The sequence below is a fragment of the Lissotriton helveticus genome, chromosome 3_2 (assembly GCF_964261635.1).
Source record: "Lissotriton helveticus chromosome 3_2, aLisHel1.1, whole genome shotgun sequence".
Classification (NCBI taxonomy): domain Eukaryota; kingdom Metazoa; phylum Chordata; class Amphibia; order Caudata; family Salamandridae; genus Lissotriton; species Lissotriton helveticus.
Window position 1 is genome coordinate 28,096,986 of NC_136062.1, and position 17,350 is coordinate 28,114,335.

The window sequence follows — 17,350 nt, forward strand, 5'->3', positions numbered from 1 at the left end:
AAGAGATTTGCATTGGACTATCTGAGTGTGCGGTGTGTCACATAGCGAGTGAACCTGGCACGGAGATAGTGAGGACCTAAAGAATTTAAAACTCTGAAAGTAATTATCAGGATCCTAAAAAGGACTATTTTATGGAATGGCAGCCAATGAAGTGCTTTGATGCTGCTGATTAGCTTCTAGGCTTCTAGGCCATTTTAATACTAGTCGAGCTGCTGTATGTTGCACCATCAGTTCACATTTTCAAAAGGTTCAAAGACTATGAGTTTGAGTTTAAAATATTTATAAAGCGCGCGTACACCTGGCGGTTTCATGGCGCTATAGAGTACTGAGCCCAGGAGGGCAGAAAAACAGGGGGAGATAAAGATGGCTGATTTATGGGGAGAAAGCTTGTGAGAAGAGAAAGGGTTTTAGCGATTTACGGAAAAGTGGGTATTCGGTGCACGAATTTAACTTGTGTATCCTTCTCTATAGATATCTTATATTGCACAATTAGATTTATTTCCATGGACGATAAAATCATGTAAGATATTTAATGATAAAAATCAATATTGTGCTGCCCGATGGCCAGACACTTTTTTTGGCTGAATTCATTAAAATTTCTGTTTCATTTGTAAATTGTTCTCATCGTCAAATAAAAACAATTGAAAAAAATATTATATGACTTACCCTCCTTCTTCTGTTTGCTTGTGAACATAAGCCAATATGTCTGCTGCTCTTCCAGTTCCCTCACAAACTACCACAGGCACTGGCGGACTTTCCTGAAGATATTCTAACACAGTGAGGATAACATTTGGACCACCTTCAAATACAAGCGCCACCACAGGAACACCTTGGCCAATTCCTTGAAAAACGATTTTAAAAAAGTTGCAAACATATTAGAAATACATTTTGAGGGAAAACGGTGCAGACTGTTCGCGAAATAAGAAACTGAACAAATAATGAACAATAATAATTAAGATGAAAATACAATCTATATTGCAAACGGCTTCCACATTTGCAGTAAATGGGATATTTTTTGCACAAGACTTGCAAACTTATAATAAGATAGTGGCATGTAAACAGCATGTATAGATACAACATTTGTGTAAACCCATACAGTTTTTTGCAAAAGACGAATGACAGCTGAATTTCTAACTCACAATCAAATTCTAAGACACTACACCACAAAATATTTCCAGACAAGCACAGTCGGTGTGTTTCCCACAGTAAGCACACCCACATACTTTTTATTCTTTTTAACTTGCACTTCCCATCTACAGAGTTGTTTTGTTCTAATTAGGAGAGAATGGGTGCTTCTTTTACGATGTACACAGAAATAGGTAATGAACCAGATTTGAAGCTCTCAAATAATAGCCCTACGTCTTTGGTCCTTTCTAGGTCCAGCGTACGAGATAGAGCAGCTGTAAAAGACAAACTGTCTGTGTACCAAGAACAAATGGGGGATTGCAGCCCGCTTATTGTTCACAATTGGTTGGTTTTACCGTCACTCTTTCTTGGTTCCTATTTGTGTCCCAGCTAGCTAGTCTTTTTTTTCCTACCATGGAGCATATCCTCTTTACAGTATTTTCTGATTGACTCTTCTATAATTCCACTGCTAGCTTTTCAAGCACTACTTTTATTTTTATCACTATATACTATGCTTTTAGTACAGAAGAGTTGATGCGCTTTCGAGTTGTCTCCCTCCAGTAATCCTCTTCCTCTCTACTCTGTGCTGAGATCAATGTAAGAGGACTGAGCTCTTTTTGGATCCAAACAGTGGAGTCTCTCCTCTTCCTTAGAAGGATGAGGGGGAGTGAGGAATGTCAGCAATGTGATGTTTTGGCAGATGTAGAAATAGGTCACCATCTTCGAAATGAAGGAGGAATGAGTCCAAAGAACCAGTTTATCAGGATAGAAGCTGGTATATGGAGGGTTAACTGAAAAAGCTTGAAGCTCAAGGACTAGCCTGACTGATGGGATGATCACCAAGAAGTCTGTCTTATGAGTTAGGTGTCTGAGCAGACAGCTATGCAGGGGTTAGAATCGGGATCTCATGAGAAACGTTAGGACCAAATTAAGGTCCCACTGGGGCATGGTGAAAAGAGGAGGGGGGAGAAAATGTTGCAAGCCCTTAAGAATATGTGTCACAAGGGGTGACAAACATTGAGGGTTCATCTGGCAACCACAAGGAAGCAGATATGGCCGAAAGATAACCTTTAACTGTGCCCAAGGCATTGCTGGGCAAATAAACAGCATAAGCAATAACGCCTCAGACAAGGAGGCCAAAAGTGGGACAGCAGAACCCCAAAGCCACAAATTGTGTACCCAACCTTTGTTGAGGGGTGCCAAGATGACATCTCAAATCTTGGGAGGACGATCAAAGGCATTCAACTGAGGCGCAGTTTGCGTAGGTTTGACTGTAGAACCCTGCCCTGCTGCTGCAACAGACGGTCCCCCTGAAGAAGCAGGATGAACAAAGGACAGTTGCTCATGCTCAGAAGTTCAGCATACCAAACTTTCCTTGTCCAATTCAGAACCACTAAGAGGACTTGGTCCCAGTCTGTCCTGATCTTCTTGAAAACTCATGGCCGGAGAGGTATTGTCAGAAAGGTGTGCAAGAATCCCAGATTCTAGTCCTATCAGAATGTGTCTCCAAGCAAGAGCTGCTTTGGAAGCTCCAACATGCTGAAATGCAGACATTGCACATTCTTGGCAGTGACGAAAAGATCGAGCCAGGGATCTCTCCATTCTTGGAAAAGACGGTGTGCAAGCTCTGCGTGCAGATGCCATTTTTTGATCCACAAGGCATCAGCAGCTGAGTTTGTCTGCCTTGGCATTCAGAGATCTCACCAGGTCCTGTAAAACCAAGAAGATGTCCTGTCGCTCCAGCCAGATCCAGGAGGCTCTTAGGACAGGGTCCACAAACCCACTCCACCCAGTTTGTTGCAATACGACATTGCGGTGGTGTTCTTTCTGAACACCTAGACCAACCTTCCTATGATGGATAGGACGAAGGCTTTCAAAGCCAAGCAAATCACTCTGAGCTCTAGAAGATTGATGTGGATCTGGGACTCCACCGGAGAACAGAGTCCTCTGATCATGCCTCTCTCATGTGGTCAGCTCAAACCAGAAGCATTGCATTGGTCACCTCTATTTATTTATTTATTTATTTATTTACGAATTTTGTAAAGCGCGCGGCTACCCCCAAAGGGGGTGTCCCGGCGCTAGGTCTGTCAGCAGGAAAGGAAAGAGCAATCTAAATAGATGCGAATAACCAGGTTTTCAGGCGACTGCGAAACAGAGCTTCGGATGGGGCAAATCTGAGATCGATCGGTAGGTCGTTCCAATGTTTGGCAGCAAGAACAGCAAAGGCTCGACCACCAGTTCTTGTGCGACGGAATCTTGGCACCTGCATGAGACGAAGGTTGTTAGAGCGAAGGTCTCTGATTGAGTGTGACAATCTCAATCTCTTTTTTAAATAATCCGGGCCAGTTCCGTTCAGGGCTCGAAAAGCAAGAGTGAGCGTTTTGAATTTAATGCGGTTGGCTATGGGAAGCCAATGGAGTTCTTTGCGAAACGCTGATATGGGGTGTCTGTATGGAATATTGCCAATCAGTCTTGCAGCAGCATTTTGAACTACCTGTAGGCGTTCAATTTGATAAAGAGGGGCCCCAGCATATAAGCTGTTGGCATAATCCAGATGGGAGGTGATTAATGCCTGAGTTACTGTTCTGCGTGCTTCCTTAGGCAAAAATGGAAAGATCTTTCTCATCATTTTTAGTTTACCATGGCAGGCCGCAGTAACCTTATTAATTTGAGGGCCACAGGAGAGGGTATCATCAAATAGAAACCCCAGATTGCGGGCAGAGTGAACCGGGGTAGGGGGAGGGTTGAGTACCGTAGGCCACAATAATGAAGGTGGGATGATCATTTTTTGATTAAAAAACAAGACCTCAGTCTTGTCTGTGTTAAGTCGAAGGTGGTTCGAGGACATCCAAGAGCAGATTTCGCCAAGACAGTGGCGGAAACTGGAAAGGCTGGAGTCAGAGTGGTCTCTAAAAGAAAATATCAGCTGTGTATCATCAGCATAAGAGACCACTCTGACTCCACATGCCTCCACCACCTTCGCCAACGGGGCCAGATAGACATTAAAAAACAGAGGACTCAGCGCTGAGCCCTGTGGTACTCCACGTACAAGAGGTTTGCATCCAGATTTAAACGGTCTGAGCAGAACCCTCTGAAATCGTCCTTGGAGAAAGGACCTGATCCACGCCAGAGCGGAGCCGCCCAGTCCTATATGCTTCAGTCGGTCTAGGAGAATTTTGTGGGACACCGTATCGAAAGCGGCGGATAGGTCGAGGAGGACCAACATGGCCTCCTCGCCCTTATCCACACACTCTCGCACAGTCTCCGATACCTCTAGCAAGGCGGTCTCCGTACTGAAACCAGCACGGAAACCGGACTGGGAGTCATGAAGAAGAGAATTAGTCTCTAAGTATTCCGCCAGTTGTAATTGGACGGCCTTCTCCAAAACCTTCGCGGGTTTCGGAAGGAGGGAAATGGGCCGATAATTACAGAATTGTGTGGGGTCAGCGTCAGATTTCTTTAGGATAGGCACCAACAGTGCTTCCTTCCAGGCAGAGGGGAATTGGCCTCGTTGTAAAGAGGCGTTCCAGATGGAAGTGAGAGGCTCTAACAGTAAGGTCGCCAGTTCACTCATGATTTTAGGGGGAGCCGGGTCCAAGGGGGAGCCCGATTTGCACTGTAAAAGTAATTTAAGTGCAAAGTCAGGGGTAAGATCCTTGAATGCTAATAGTGAGGGAGCGGAGTCATAGATGTTAGAAACCGGAGGAAGGTGAAGATCAGGTGCTCCATCTGAAGGGAAGGAGGATGCAATTTTTTCAATTTTTTCTTCAAAGAAATCCGATAGTCCATTGCAAAGAGACTGGTTAGCTAGATTGTTAGATGTCATAGCTGGGGGTTTTACAAAATCTTTGACGATTTTAAACAGCATCTTAGCAGAATTGTCTGCATCTTTAATTTGTAAGGCAAAAAACTCTTTCATGGCCAGTTTTTTTAGTTTAGTAAATTTCTTAAGGGCTGTTTTATAGATGGTTTTTGCCTCAGTATCATAAGTTCGTCTCCAGCTACGTTCTAATTGTTTGCAGTGACTTTTTTCTTTACGTAGCGTGGCTGTGAACCAGGGAGCAGAGGGGCGGGATCTTGCCGATGACACAGGTAGAAGCGGTGCAGTTTCATCAATTGCAGCCGATAAGGTCCTATTAAACTTGGTGACACAGTCATCAACATTTTCCAGTTCGGACTCTAAAGGGCAGCTAAATATCGATTCTAGAGCAGTACAGGTGATCTTGTGCCATTTTCTTCTGAGGTCTGATCCAAGTGCTACCGAGGTAGCTGCCTGAGGAAGTGAGATATCAACCGCGAGCAGGTAGTGATCGGACCAGGTGAGGGGAAGGGAAGGGTGGATGATGGTCCCTGGCAGGTTCGAGAATATAAGGTCCAATGTATGGCCCGCCACGTGCGTAGGACCACGAATTAGTTGTGTCAGGCTCAGGCTCTGAAGAGAGTCGAGAAGGCGCGTGGCTTGGGTGCAGGTGGGATCATCCACATGAAGGTTAAAATCTCCTAATACCATAAAGTGTGGGTGCTTAAGAGACAAGTCAGTGATGATGTGCACCAATTGTGATAAGGAGGAGGGAGATGCTTTAGGGGGATTATATACTAAGATACCTGTTAGAAAGACTGCCGCTGAGTCAGCGATAGTAAAATACATAGCTTCGATCAGTCCGATATTAGTAATTTTTTTAATAGTAATATTTAGATGGGATTTGAACAGAATTGCCAATCCGCCTCCGATTTTACCCTCACGGTTCACACCCAGGAATCGATAGTCCGGGGGGGTGGCTATATGGATGTCCGGGTTAGAGGTGTCATTAATCCAAGATTCGGTAAGGAATAAGATGTCCCAGCTATAAGTGGTCAGGATAGACCAAATCTCGTTGGCATGACGGGGGAGGGATCTACAGTTAATCAGTGCTGATTTTAGGCAGCGGCCGGGCGGGGCAGGAGGAAGAGGTAGGGTGCTTTCGCACCACGGAGGGAGCAATAAGTTGCATAGAGGACAGTTGAAAGAGTGACCATCTAAGCTGTTAGGGGGGCAGCGAGCAGATGTAGAACAAGAGCCCGTTCCTAACTGTAACAGCTGATCTCTGGTCCAGCTAATGCGGGTGTCAGTGGTGGCCTGAGCAGGGGGACAGGCCCTGGGCCCGTGCCAGGCGCGGACGGGCGCAGACGGGCTTGCCCCAGGCGCGCCCGCTGCGCCCGCCCGCTGCGCGGACGTGATGATAGATTGTGTTTATACATGACAGGAGGGTGGGAGTGGTCCCGAAGCTGGACCGCTACCCTGCCTGCCTTCCCAATATGGCGGCCGCAATTCCGCGTCTACCGGCGTCAGCGCCTTAATTCGGCTGCGCCGGTAGAATCAGGCTTTCGTTACAACCCCAGGAGGTGAAGTGAATCTCTCCTTCTGGGTAGCGTAATGCCAGGAATAATAATAAAATAGCGCCACTTATCAGTTCCAGGAGCAGAAAGAAGAGGGGTCTGCTACTGGTCCAATCGTAGTTAGTTAACCACCACTGTAGATCTTTTCCAGTCTCCTTCTAAATCTGGTCAAGTCGGAGAGATTCCACTAATGATGCACCCCCTTGAGCATAAGGTCTCAATGCAAGGCCCACATGTGCCATTGGGCACGCTTCACCAGCAGGATGAAGGAGGCCATCAGACCCAGCAACCCCAGTATTAGTCTTACCCAAATTCAGGACATAGGTTGAAACATTGGTATCATAGCCTGAATATCCTGATATCTTGGAATTCCATGTCTCTCAGCTCTGGAAAGTGTGTTTAGAATAGCTCAGATGAAAGGGAGCATCTGAGAAGTAGTCAAGTGTGACTTCAGCATGTTGATAGTGAACCCCATTGAATGCAGTAGGTTCCCAGTAGTCTAGAGGTGGGTGCCTACTGCCTGGGGAGAGTCTGCCTTCAGCAGACAATCTTCGAGGTAGGGAAAGATTGGGAACCCTGAACTCCAAAGGTATGCAGCAACCACTGTCACGTTCATGAAAACACAGAGGTCACTGGTGAGGGCAAAGGGGAGCTGGAAATGCTTATGACCTACTAGAAACTGCAGGTTGAATGACGAGGGTGTGAAAACGAGAAGAGAACATGAATAACCTTGTTCTAACACAGAGGAAGCGGTCTCATCCTTGTTGGGAATGGGTTCTCAGACCTGTCACGGCTTGCTATATGTTCAGTTCACAGCAGATCTTAATGCAGAGGATTATCCACCTGAACAAGATCCTATTCTGCACAGCCTTTCCTTTCTGTGCGTCAGAGAACCCCATAAAAAAGCACTTAATCCTTGATCCGATATATGTAAAAGCTTAAAGACCTACTCTGGTACACCCGATAGAGCCTTTCTTCTTTTGACAGATGGGGGAGACCAAATAATGCTGGTAGTTTGAAGAATTACCATTGTGGAAGGGAATCACGACTTTTGATAAGAAGGTACCCAAGTCCTCAGCACCAACATGTTGAGAAGTAACATTGTGTAATATGGTTGCACCAGCAGTGCCTAAAGTTAAATTACTCAACAAGCAGACATTATCACAATGCGGAAGACCATCTTCAAGGTCAGTAGATAGAGCTCAGCATACACTTGAAGGGTGCACATAAGGAGTCTCAAGACTAACTTAAAATCCCACTGTGGCATCACATATGGCTTGGGAGGGAACATTTGTCAAATGTTTAAAAAAAAAAACCTCACAACAGTTGATTTAAACAATCTGAAAGGCCAAAAGAGCGGAAAATGTCCTTTTTACAGTTCCCTATTCAAGGCATTGCTCGGCTTAAGACAAAAAAAAAAAAGGATGTCTGAATGCTTTACATATGGGAGGTCAGTGTCCCAGGCACACATTTGTCTCAATGAATGGCATAAATTGATTTTGTGGAGGGACATCTGGAAGACAGGATGACATCAACACTAAAGGCAATAAATCGAACGCAGTCAATTGTCGCTGTTCAATTTCCATGCATGGAGGTGTAGATTGCGTAGATTCTGGTGGAGGGCCCTACCATGTTGTTAAAACAGAAGGTTCACGTGGAGTGATAGCCTTGTTGGAGGACTAAGTAATTCTGGGTACCACACTCTCCTAGTCCAATCAGGAAGGAGAGGTAGCGGAAGGAAGGTATATGGAAGTCCATTGTTCCATTCCAGCCAGAATTCCCTTCCTGATGAGTGTTCTTGCTGAAATGTGAATGCACAAAACTGCACACACTGCACATTCTCAAAGGAGAGGACAAGATCTAGCACAGTTTTCCCAAATGGTGGAAAACACCCTGCCCCTACATCGGGATGCAGACACCACACCGGATCTGCTAGATGACATCTGTTCAGTTTGTCAGCTCTGGCATTCAGGGACCTGCACCAGGTGGTTGGCAAACAGAAATATGCCCTGACACTCCAGGAACCTCCAGAGATGCACATTTTTGTGGCAGAGGATCAAAGACCTTACTCCGCCCTATGTTTTGCAATACCCAAAGGAGGTGGTAAGGTCTGCGAGAACCTGAACCAGTCTCCCCTTCAGGGCTAGACAAATTATTTGCAGCTTCAGTAAACTGATATGAAGCCAGCCGACCACTGGAGCCCAGAATCCTGTGATGTCCACCTTCCTCAAGTAACCCTCCCTAACCCAGAAGTGATGTGTCCTTCACCACTGTCAGCTCTGGCAGGTGGTAGAGAGAGTGGCCTGCCACAGGACAAATTCATGGTTGATCAGCCACCAGTGCAGATCTCGTTTTGCCTTCTCTGAGACCTAAATGGTGTCAGATAGACTGCATAAGCTAGGGCCATTGGGACTTCAGGTTCCACTGAAGGGCTTGCATATGTCAGCTAGTATAGTTGTGTGACTGGGTGGGTCGCACGACCGAGGGACAAACCCAAGAGTCGGACTGGTGGACAGTGGCCCCGCTTTCACCTACTTCTGTCCCCTCTCTGCAGCAGCCCGCTCCATACCCCCAGGAGGACTGGCCCGAAAAAGATGACACTCACCGTTGGCGTCACGAGGAGTTGGAGGAACCTGGTACCTTTAACTGGGAGGATACATATGACGAGTACCCGCCCCTAGCCAGCGTCACTACACGGACCGCGTCAAAAAGAGGAGGAACCCCGGAAGCGAGGGACGACGTTTCCCCGGAGGAGAGAGTGCTACATTGCGAAGGGAAGAGTTGGAGAAGATCAAGCGAGGAGGAGAAGGACGAGACGGACCCGAATTGGAAGACCAGAGGAGACCCCGAGAAGCCAGGAGGCCACCGACTTCACGAGTCGCCCCGCCACGCTCCCGCGGGAGGAGCGTGGCTCCAACAGGTACGGGACAAAGTAGCGGGTTGGGTGGGATGGCGTGCCCAACCTACGGAGTAGCCTGTAGATATTTGTAAAGCCCGTGTATAGTCTCTCAACCCCCTTCCCTCCTCACGAGCACTAGTGAACCCCACGTACCGAAGGCTGTATATCACTTGCGCACTTGGTTTCCCTCACTCCCGGCCCCGAACTCTCCAGAGCCCAAAACCTTATCTAACCCGACCCTATCTCTTTCCCTTCTCTCCCGGTTGTCGCGCCTGACGGAGGACGGACCTACCCACCCACGACAACCTGGATCCTCTACGGAAACCAGCAACAGACCCGGCAGCCCTTGCTCGAGAGCGAATAACCAGCAGAAGAAGGAAGTCGTACATAAAAATAAAACCCTCTCTGAAATCTCTACTTAAGGTCTCGGACTCAGTCTCTTCGGCCCCGGCCACCCCGGTACAAGTGGTGTCAGAAGTGGGATTTCCACCACAGCCCATCTGTGAGATCGAGATGGAATCCCTAATACAGCACATGATAAAAGGACAGGAAAAGCTCGAGTGGGCAGTAGAGCGACAGCTATCCTCAGCCGAGGCAGATCGGGAACTCTTTAAAAACACCATTACTGCTCACATCGAAAGCCTGAAAAATGTGCCGCCTCCATCCGTGTGGATTCAAGTAGAAGGAAGGAGCCATACACCTCACCATTCAGGTATTGCGCTACAAAAGTATGTGTCCGGTGAGAATCCGGATGCTTTTTTGCTGAATTTCGAAAGGGCAGCCAGGGCTTTGGGATGGCCAGAGGAGAAATGGCCCTTCTTCCTGGCGCCTCTCCTGACCGGTGAAGCTCAATCAGCCTACCGGGCCGCCAACCCCATGGGGAATACTCCCTATACAGTGATTAAAGAGGTCATTTTAGACCACCTCGGACTTGATCAAGAGGCATACAGAGTTTGGTTTAGAAAGGAAAGGGGGGTCCCTGGAGAGAACCCCAAAACCCTCTTTTTCCGTTTAAAAATGGCCGCCGACAAGTGGCTGAAACCCGAGTCTTGTAGTAAGGAAGATATACTGAACAAAATATACCTGGAACAATTTATGGAAGCCCTCCCTTATGCTTCCCAGAGGTGGCTCCGACAGCATTCAGGAATCAACATAGAACAGGCCATCGAAATGGCTACCAACTATGCACGGGCGCAGCCTAGGAACACTGGTTGGGAAAATGAGAAGGCCAGCAAACATGCACCGCCTCCAAAAATAGACAAGAAACCAAAGCAGGGTATAGAAACAAGGAGACATAACCCCCCTGGAATGGTGTCCCCCCTTTTAAGAGGACCCCAATGCTTCGAATGTGGCGAGTGGAGCCACATCGCACGGTTGTGTCCCAGAAAGCGACCCCCGGAAGAGCCGATGGAAGTGGGGTACCTTCCCAAGACTGTACTATACTCTGCCGAAATGGGTGCTTCATTCTATGTGAGTATGAGGATGAATGCTATACAGTAAGAGCCCTCCTTGATTCAGGGTGTAGGCAATCAGTGGTGCAAGAACGATTTGTCCTCCCCAGCCAGTATGTCCCTGAAACCATAGTTCACATACGCTGTGTCCATGGGGATTTTAAGCCCTATCCCGTAGCGTTGATCACCCTGACCCATGTAGACAAAGGCCCTTGTACTGTAAAGGTAGGAGTGGTAGACTCTCTCCCAGAGAACGTAATTCTAGTTCCTCTCCCTCTTTAGGAATTCCCTGAACCAGCCAAAACACCAAGGGGGTAGACCCATTCCTGCTCTCATAACCCCAGAACCATGGGTCCTAGACCGCAGTTTTAGATTCGCCCAGGTTGAGGATAGATCCCTGTACAACGCCTGGGAGAGCGCCCACGCCTCTCAGGGAGCTCAACAGCAAGTTTTCCCCAGGTTTGTCATCAAGAAGGACTTGCTATATCGGCAATCCCATGAGGGGAGCAAACCCCAGTTGTTAGTACCCTTGATTTTTTGAGAACAGGTGTTGTTCTTCGCACACGCACACCTCACTGCAGGTCATGCCGGGAAGGAAAAAACTACGGAGAGTATACTAAGACATTTTTTTTCGGCCAGGCATATACAAGGATGTACAAGAATATTGCGCCAAATGTGAAATCTGTCAGAGAAGGAATACTCACCGACCCAGGGCAGCTCCATTGCAACCCTTACCCATCATTGGGGTACCGTTTGAGAGGGTCGGCATGGACTGAATAGGCCCCCTGCCAAGATCATCAAAAGGACACCTATACGCTCTTGTTATAGTGGATTATGCCACCAGGTTCATTGAAGCATTCCCGTTAAGAACTCCCACTACTTCTAATATTGCGGAAAAGTTTGTAGAGCTGTTTGCGAGAGTCGGATTCCCTAAAGAAGTACTAACGGACCAGGGCACGCCGTTTACGTCTCGACTGATGAGAGAGGTCTGTAAAACACTGGATATACGCCATCTGAAAAAATCAGTTTACCATCCCCGGACAGACTGGTGGAACGATATAACCAAACCCTCAAGGCCACACTGAAGAAAATGTTGACTTCCGAAGGTCCTGACTGGGATGTGTTACTACCCCTAGCCCTATATGTATTGCGGGCGCAGAAGCAGAGTAGCCTAGGATGCTCGGCTTTTGAACTCTTGTATGGTCGTCTTCCTAGGTCTCTGCTGGAGATGACACGGGATACCTGGGAATCCGAGGAGGAATAGGAACAGAAATCCCTGCTGGAATATACGTTACAACTAAAATCCAAACTCAGTAAACTCAGAAATCTCGCCTATTCCAATCTGGAGCAAAAGCAATGTCAACAGAAAAAGAACTATGATAAAGGAAAGAAATTGAGACGCCTTAGGGTGGGGAACTGGGCCTTAGTACTCTTGCCTTCTATCAGCAGCAAGAGCAAAAATGAGTGGCAGGGACCCTTCCGGATAATCGAGTCAATAGGGGATACCACCTACCGATTACAGCTCTCCCCCGCCAAAACTCAGTGTTATCACATAAACCTTCTGAAGGAGTGGTTGGGCCCAGCCCCCAGAGGAACCCACCTGGCTATTCCCACCGTACAAACCGATACGTCTACGTTGGAGCATCTGGTGGTGAACCGGGAGCTGTCTAACCCGAAGGAAAAAGAGCTAAAGACCATCCTACAACCCTTCTCGGACATTTTTTCGGACCTACCGGGAAAGACAAACCTAGTCGAACACCACATAGAGACACCGCCAGGAAAAATCATAAAACAACGACCCTATAGAATCCCCGCCGCCAGACGGGACGCGGTGAAGAAAGAAGTCAGAGACATGCTAGCCCTTGGAGTGATTCGGCCTTCAAAGAGTAATTGGTCCTCACTAATCGTGATGATTCCGAAACCCGGCGGCTCAAAGCGTTTTTGTATGGATTTCCGGGCTTTAAACACAATTTCCACGTTCAACGCGTACCCAATACCCAGGGTCGATGAACTGATCGAGAAGATAGGAGACGCTATGTACATCACCACCCTGGACCTCACGAAGGGGTATTGGCAGCTGCCCCTCTGTGAGGAAGACCGAAAGAAAACAGCCTTTATCACCGATGAGTCTATATGAGTTCACGGTACTGCCCTTCGGACTCCATGGTGCCCCGGCAACGTTCCAACGACTCATGAACTCTGTCTTACAGCCATATCCCTCCTTCAGTTCAGCATATTTAGATGACATCGTGATATATAGTCGTACTTGGGAAGAGCACTTAATTCACCTACGTATTATCCTGACGGCCCTAAAACAGGCAGGGCTACAATTAAATGCAAAGAAGTCAAGAGCCGCATTTATCAGCGTCAATTACTTATGGTACGTCCTGGGAGATGGTACCATCGCCCCACAAAGTGAAAAGGTGAAAGCCATTGAGAGGATCCCGTTTCCAACAAACAAGAGAGACCTGAGAGCCTTTCTGGGGTTGATTGGTTATTATAGAAAGTTCATTCCAAGATTTGCTGAAGTGGCAGCTCCGCTGACAGACCTCCTACGAAAAGACAGAAAAACCCGGAAGCTAACACCCCTCCACGGAGGCAACAAATACATTTGAATTTCTTAAACATACCATGACTACAGCTCCGGTCCTAGTGTCGCCGGACTTCAATAAACCCTTCATACTCGCCACAGATGCTTCTAACGTGGGAATAGGGGCTGTCCTGTCGCAAGAGGGTGTAGATGGGTTGGAACATCCTGTATTATATGTCAGTCGGAAGCTCTACCCCAGAGAGTGTAGGTATTCAAACATAGAACGGGAGTGTTTAGCCATTAAGTGGGCCGTAGACAAATTGCAGTATTACCTTGAGGGCAGGCCATTCATTCTCCATACTGACCATGCGCCGTTGAGGTGGATGTGCAGAAACCGCACCCACAATCCCAGGGTACTCCGTTGGTTCCTGTCCCTCCAGCCCTACTCCTTTACGGTAACCCACAAGAAAGGGATTGAGAACGGGAATGCGGACTTTCTGTCCAGGGTTTTTCCTCTCCCCGAGCGGGAGAATCCAGGGGGGGGGAGGTGGGTGACGGGGTGGGTCGCACGACCGAGGGACAAACCCAAGAGTCGGACTGGTGGACAGTGGCCCCGCTTTTACCTACTTCTGTCCCCTCTCTGCAGTAGCCCGCTCCATACCCCCAGGAGGACTGGCCCGTAAAAGATGACACTCACCGTTGGCGTCACGAGGAATTGGAGGAACCTGGTACCTTTAACTGGGAGGATACATATGACGAGTACCCGCCCCTAGCCAGCGTCACTACACGGACCGCGTCAAAAGGAGGAGGAACCTCGGAAGCGAGGGACGGCGTTTCCCCGGAGGAGAGAGTGCTACATTGCGAAGCAAAGAGTTGGAGAAGATCGAGCGAGGAGGAGAAGGACGAGACGGACCCGAATTGGAAGACCAGGGGGGACCCCGAGAAGCCAGGAGGCCACCGACTTCACGAGTCGCCCCGCCACGCTCCCGCGGGAGAAGCGTGGCTCCAACAGGTACGGGGCAAAGTAGCGGGTTGGGTGGGACGGCGTGCCCAACCTACGGAGTAGCCTGTAGATATTTGTAAAGCCCCGTGTATAGTCTCTCAACCCCCCTTACCTCCTCACGAGCACTAGTGAACCCCACGTACCGAAGGCTGTATATCACTTGCGCACTTGGTTTCCCTCACTCCCGGCCCCGAACTCTCCAGAGCCCAAAACCTTATCTAACCCGACCCTATCTCTTTCCCTTCTCTACCGGTTGCCGCGCCTGACGGCGGAGGACGGACCTACCCACCCATGACAACCTGGATCCTCTACGGAAACCAGCAACAGACCCGGCAGCCTTTGCTCGAGAGCGAATAACCATCAGAAGAAGGAAGTCATACATAAAAATAAAACCCTCTCTGAAATCTCTACTTAAGTTCTCAGACTCAGTCTCTTCTGCCCCGGCCACCCCGGTACAAGTTGATAAGGAGGATGCATAGGGCGAAGATCAAGAAACCTCAGAGCTACCCTCAACTGTATCCAGCAATGAAACTGAAACACCGGGTTCATAGTCTGAATGTCTTAGACTAGTGATCCTCAAAGTTAGGCACAGGGGCCCCATGTGGCCCTCCTGACCTTTACAGGGAACAAGGGAACCAGCCGGGTCCTCCCCTGGAGAACCAATATTTCAGGGGAGTATTGCTTGGCTGCCTTAAGGAGAGTACCTCTTTTTATTTTGTCAAATCCTACAGTCTCCTACTGTATGCTACCAGGAGGCCTGCATCTACGATTCAGCATGTGCCAGTTGGGAATATTGCTGTTGGGTGCGGATCAACGATCTTGGCCTAAATCCACGGCTTGTATTGCCTTTAAGATATTTATTTTAGGTCATTTATATCGGGCACAAATCATTCCCAAGGGGATCTCTCGGCGCTAGAGAAAACAACAGGCGGTCAGTGAGGAGCGGCTTAAAAGAGCTATGTTTTAAGCAGTTTTTTAAATTGGGACAAGTTCGGACATTCCCGGATTTGTTCAGGGACGCCGTTCCATAGTTTGGGGGCCCGATGGGAAAACACCCCATTTTTACCTTCCTAAATCTGTGGCAGCACAGCAGCTAACGATTACTAGATCTGAGCTGACGTGTAGGTTGATACCATTTTAGTTTGTTGGTCAGATAAGCCAGACCCAAACCATGCAGGGACCGAAAGACCAAACACAACATCTTAAAGGTGGCCCGTTTCTTGACTGGAAGCCAATGTAGTTGGCGTAGGAGAGGCAAAGAGAGGGTTCAGGCTGGTTTATCGAGGGCGAGGCGGGCAGCTGTGTTTTGCACAACCTGTAATTTGGATAAAAGGTCCTCCCTGATTCCTACCAATAAAGAATTTCCATAATCAAGGCGACTGATTAACAGCGCCTGAATGAGAGTCTTTCTAGCGCTGAGTGGGATCCATGGGAAGATCTTTCTCAACATCCGCATGGTCCCAAAACAGAAGGCTGCAAGCGTCTTCACCTGTTCCTCCATTGAGAGCTGATTATCGATCTTTATCCCCAGGTTCTTCACACAGCCTCTCGGGGAGAGGGCCTCTCCCAGTTCTGATGGGCCTCAGCCTGGGGACCACAGGTCAATAGCCTTGCCAAACAAGAGTATCTCGGTTTTAGCAGAATTTAGTTGTAAAACATTTCTCTTCATCCAATCTGCTATGTTAATCATACACCTCAAAAACGTTGCTTTTGTTTCAGTAGGCTCTCTTGTAGTATAGTTTATGGGCCTCTTTCTGTGTGCATGTTAAGTTAGCATGGCTTATTCAAAGTTTAAACGCCATTTTTCCTTTTTGCTGCTTTTGCACACGACACTGCTTGGCTGTTTTTGCCGAGTTAGCTTTCACGAAGGTTTATACATGAGAAAAGGTTTGTTTTTCGACATCTCTAGACATACATCGTGTCCCCAGTCTGTAGAGTGAGTACTAAGCCGCCAAGGTTATCATAACGTGCGAGCCTGTTTATCGGCGTGTCCGAGTAACACATTCTAGACACAACAATCTGGCAGCTGCAAGCAGAGTAGGATTCTGCCGCCTTTATCATAGCACACTTGCCAGAATTTAACACACTTGGAAGATTCCAGGCATGCAGAGAGACTAACCGGTCCTTATGTAATTTACACTTACTGAGCGGACAGGTAAATGGGGTCCCCATAAGAAAGCTCAAGAGACCTTGTATAGTTTTAGAATACATAGTTCCTAGATAGGGAGGGTGCTTTAAATAGGCGCTTTTTATCACCTGTTTGCATCATCATTGTAACATCAATCAATCAATCAGTCCATTTATAGAGCGTGCTACTCACCCGTGAGGGTCACAAGGCGCTGAAGGGGGGGAGGGGGCGGGTGCTACTGCTGCTCGAAGAGCCAGGTCTTGAGATGTTTCCTGAAGGCGAGATGGTTCTGGGTAGTTCTTAGGTGTGTGGGGAGGGAGTTCCATGCCTTGGCCGCCAGGTAGGAGAAGGATCTTCCTCCGGCAGTGGTTCTGCGGATCCGTGGGACGGTGGCGAGGGTGAGGCTGGCGGAGCGGAGTTGTTGGGAGGGCGTGTAGAACGAGAGGCGGCTGTTGAGGTATTCGGGGCCCATGTCGTGAAGAGCTTTGTGTGCGTGGGTGAGGAGCCTGAAGGTGATCCTCTTGTTGATGGGTAGCCAGTGCAGATTTTTCAGGTGGGCGGATATGTGGCTGTGGCGAGGAATGTTGAGGATGAGGCGTGCGGAGGCGCTCTGTATGCGTTGTAGTAGTTTCTGAAGCTTGGCGGTGGTTCCTGCGTAAAGGGTGTTTCCGTAGTCCAGTCGGCTAGTGACGAGGGCATGGGTAACAGTCTTTCTGGTTTCCGTGGGGATCCACTGGAAGATCTTACGTAGCATTCGAAGGGTGTTGAAGCATGATGACGAGACGGCGTTGACTTGCTTGGTCATCGTGAGGTGGGAGTCCAGGATGAACCCCAAGTT

At 48.3% G+C, this 17,350-nt stretch overlaps 1 protein-coding gene across 1 annotated transcript in view; it reads right to left on the reverse strand.

Moving 5' to 3' along the window:
• The window catches only part of LOC144826435 (transient receptor potential cation channel subfamily M member 7-like), a 2,236,140-nt gene that overhangs the window by 1,724,988 nt on the left and 493,802 nt on the right, over nucleotides 1-17,350 (reverse strand). Inside the window, exon 8 of the mRNA XM_078684762.1 lies at nucleotides 667-841. Coding sequence (XP_078540888.1) covers nucleotides 667-841 — 175 coding nt within the window. The remainder of the gene's footprint in view (nucleotides 1-666; nucleotides 842-17,350) is intronic.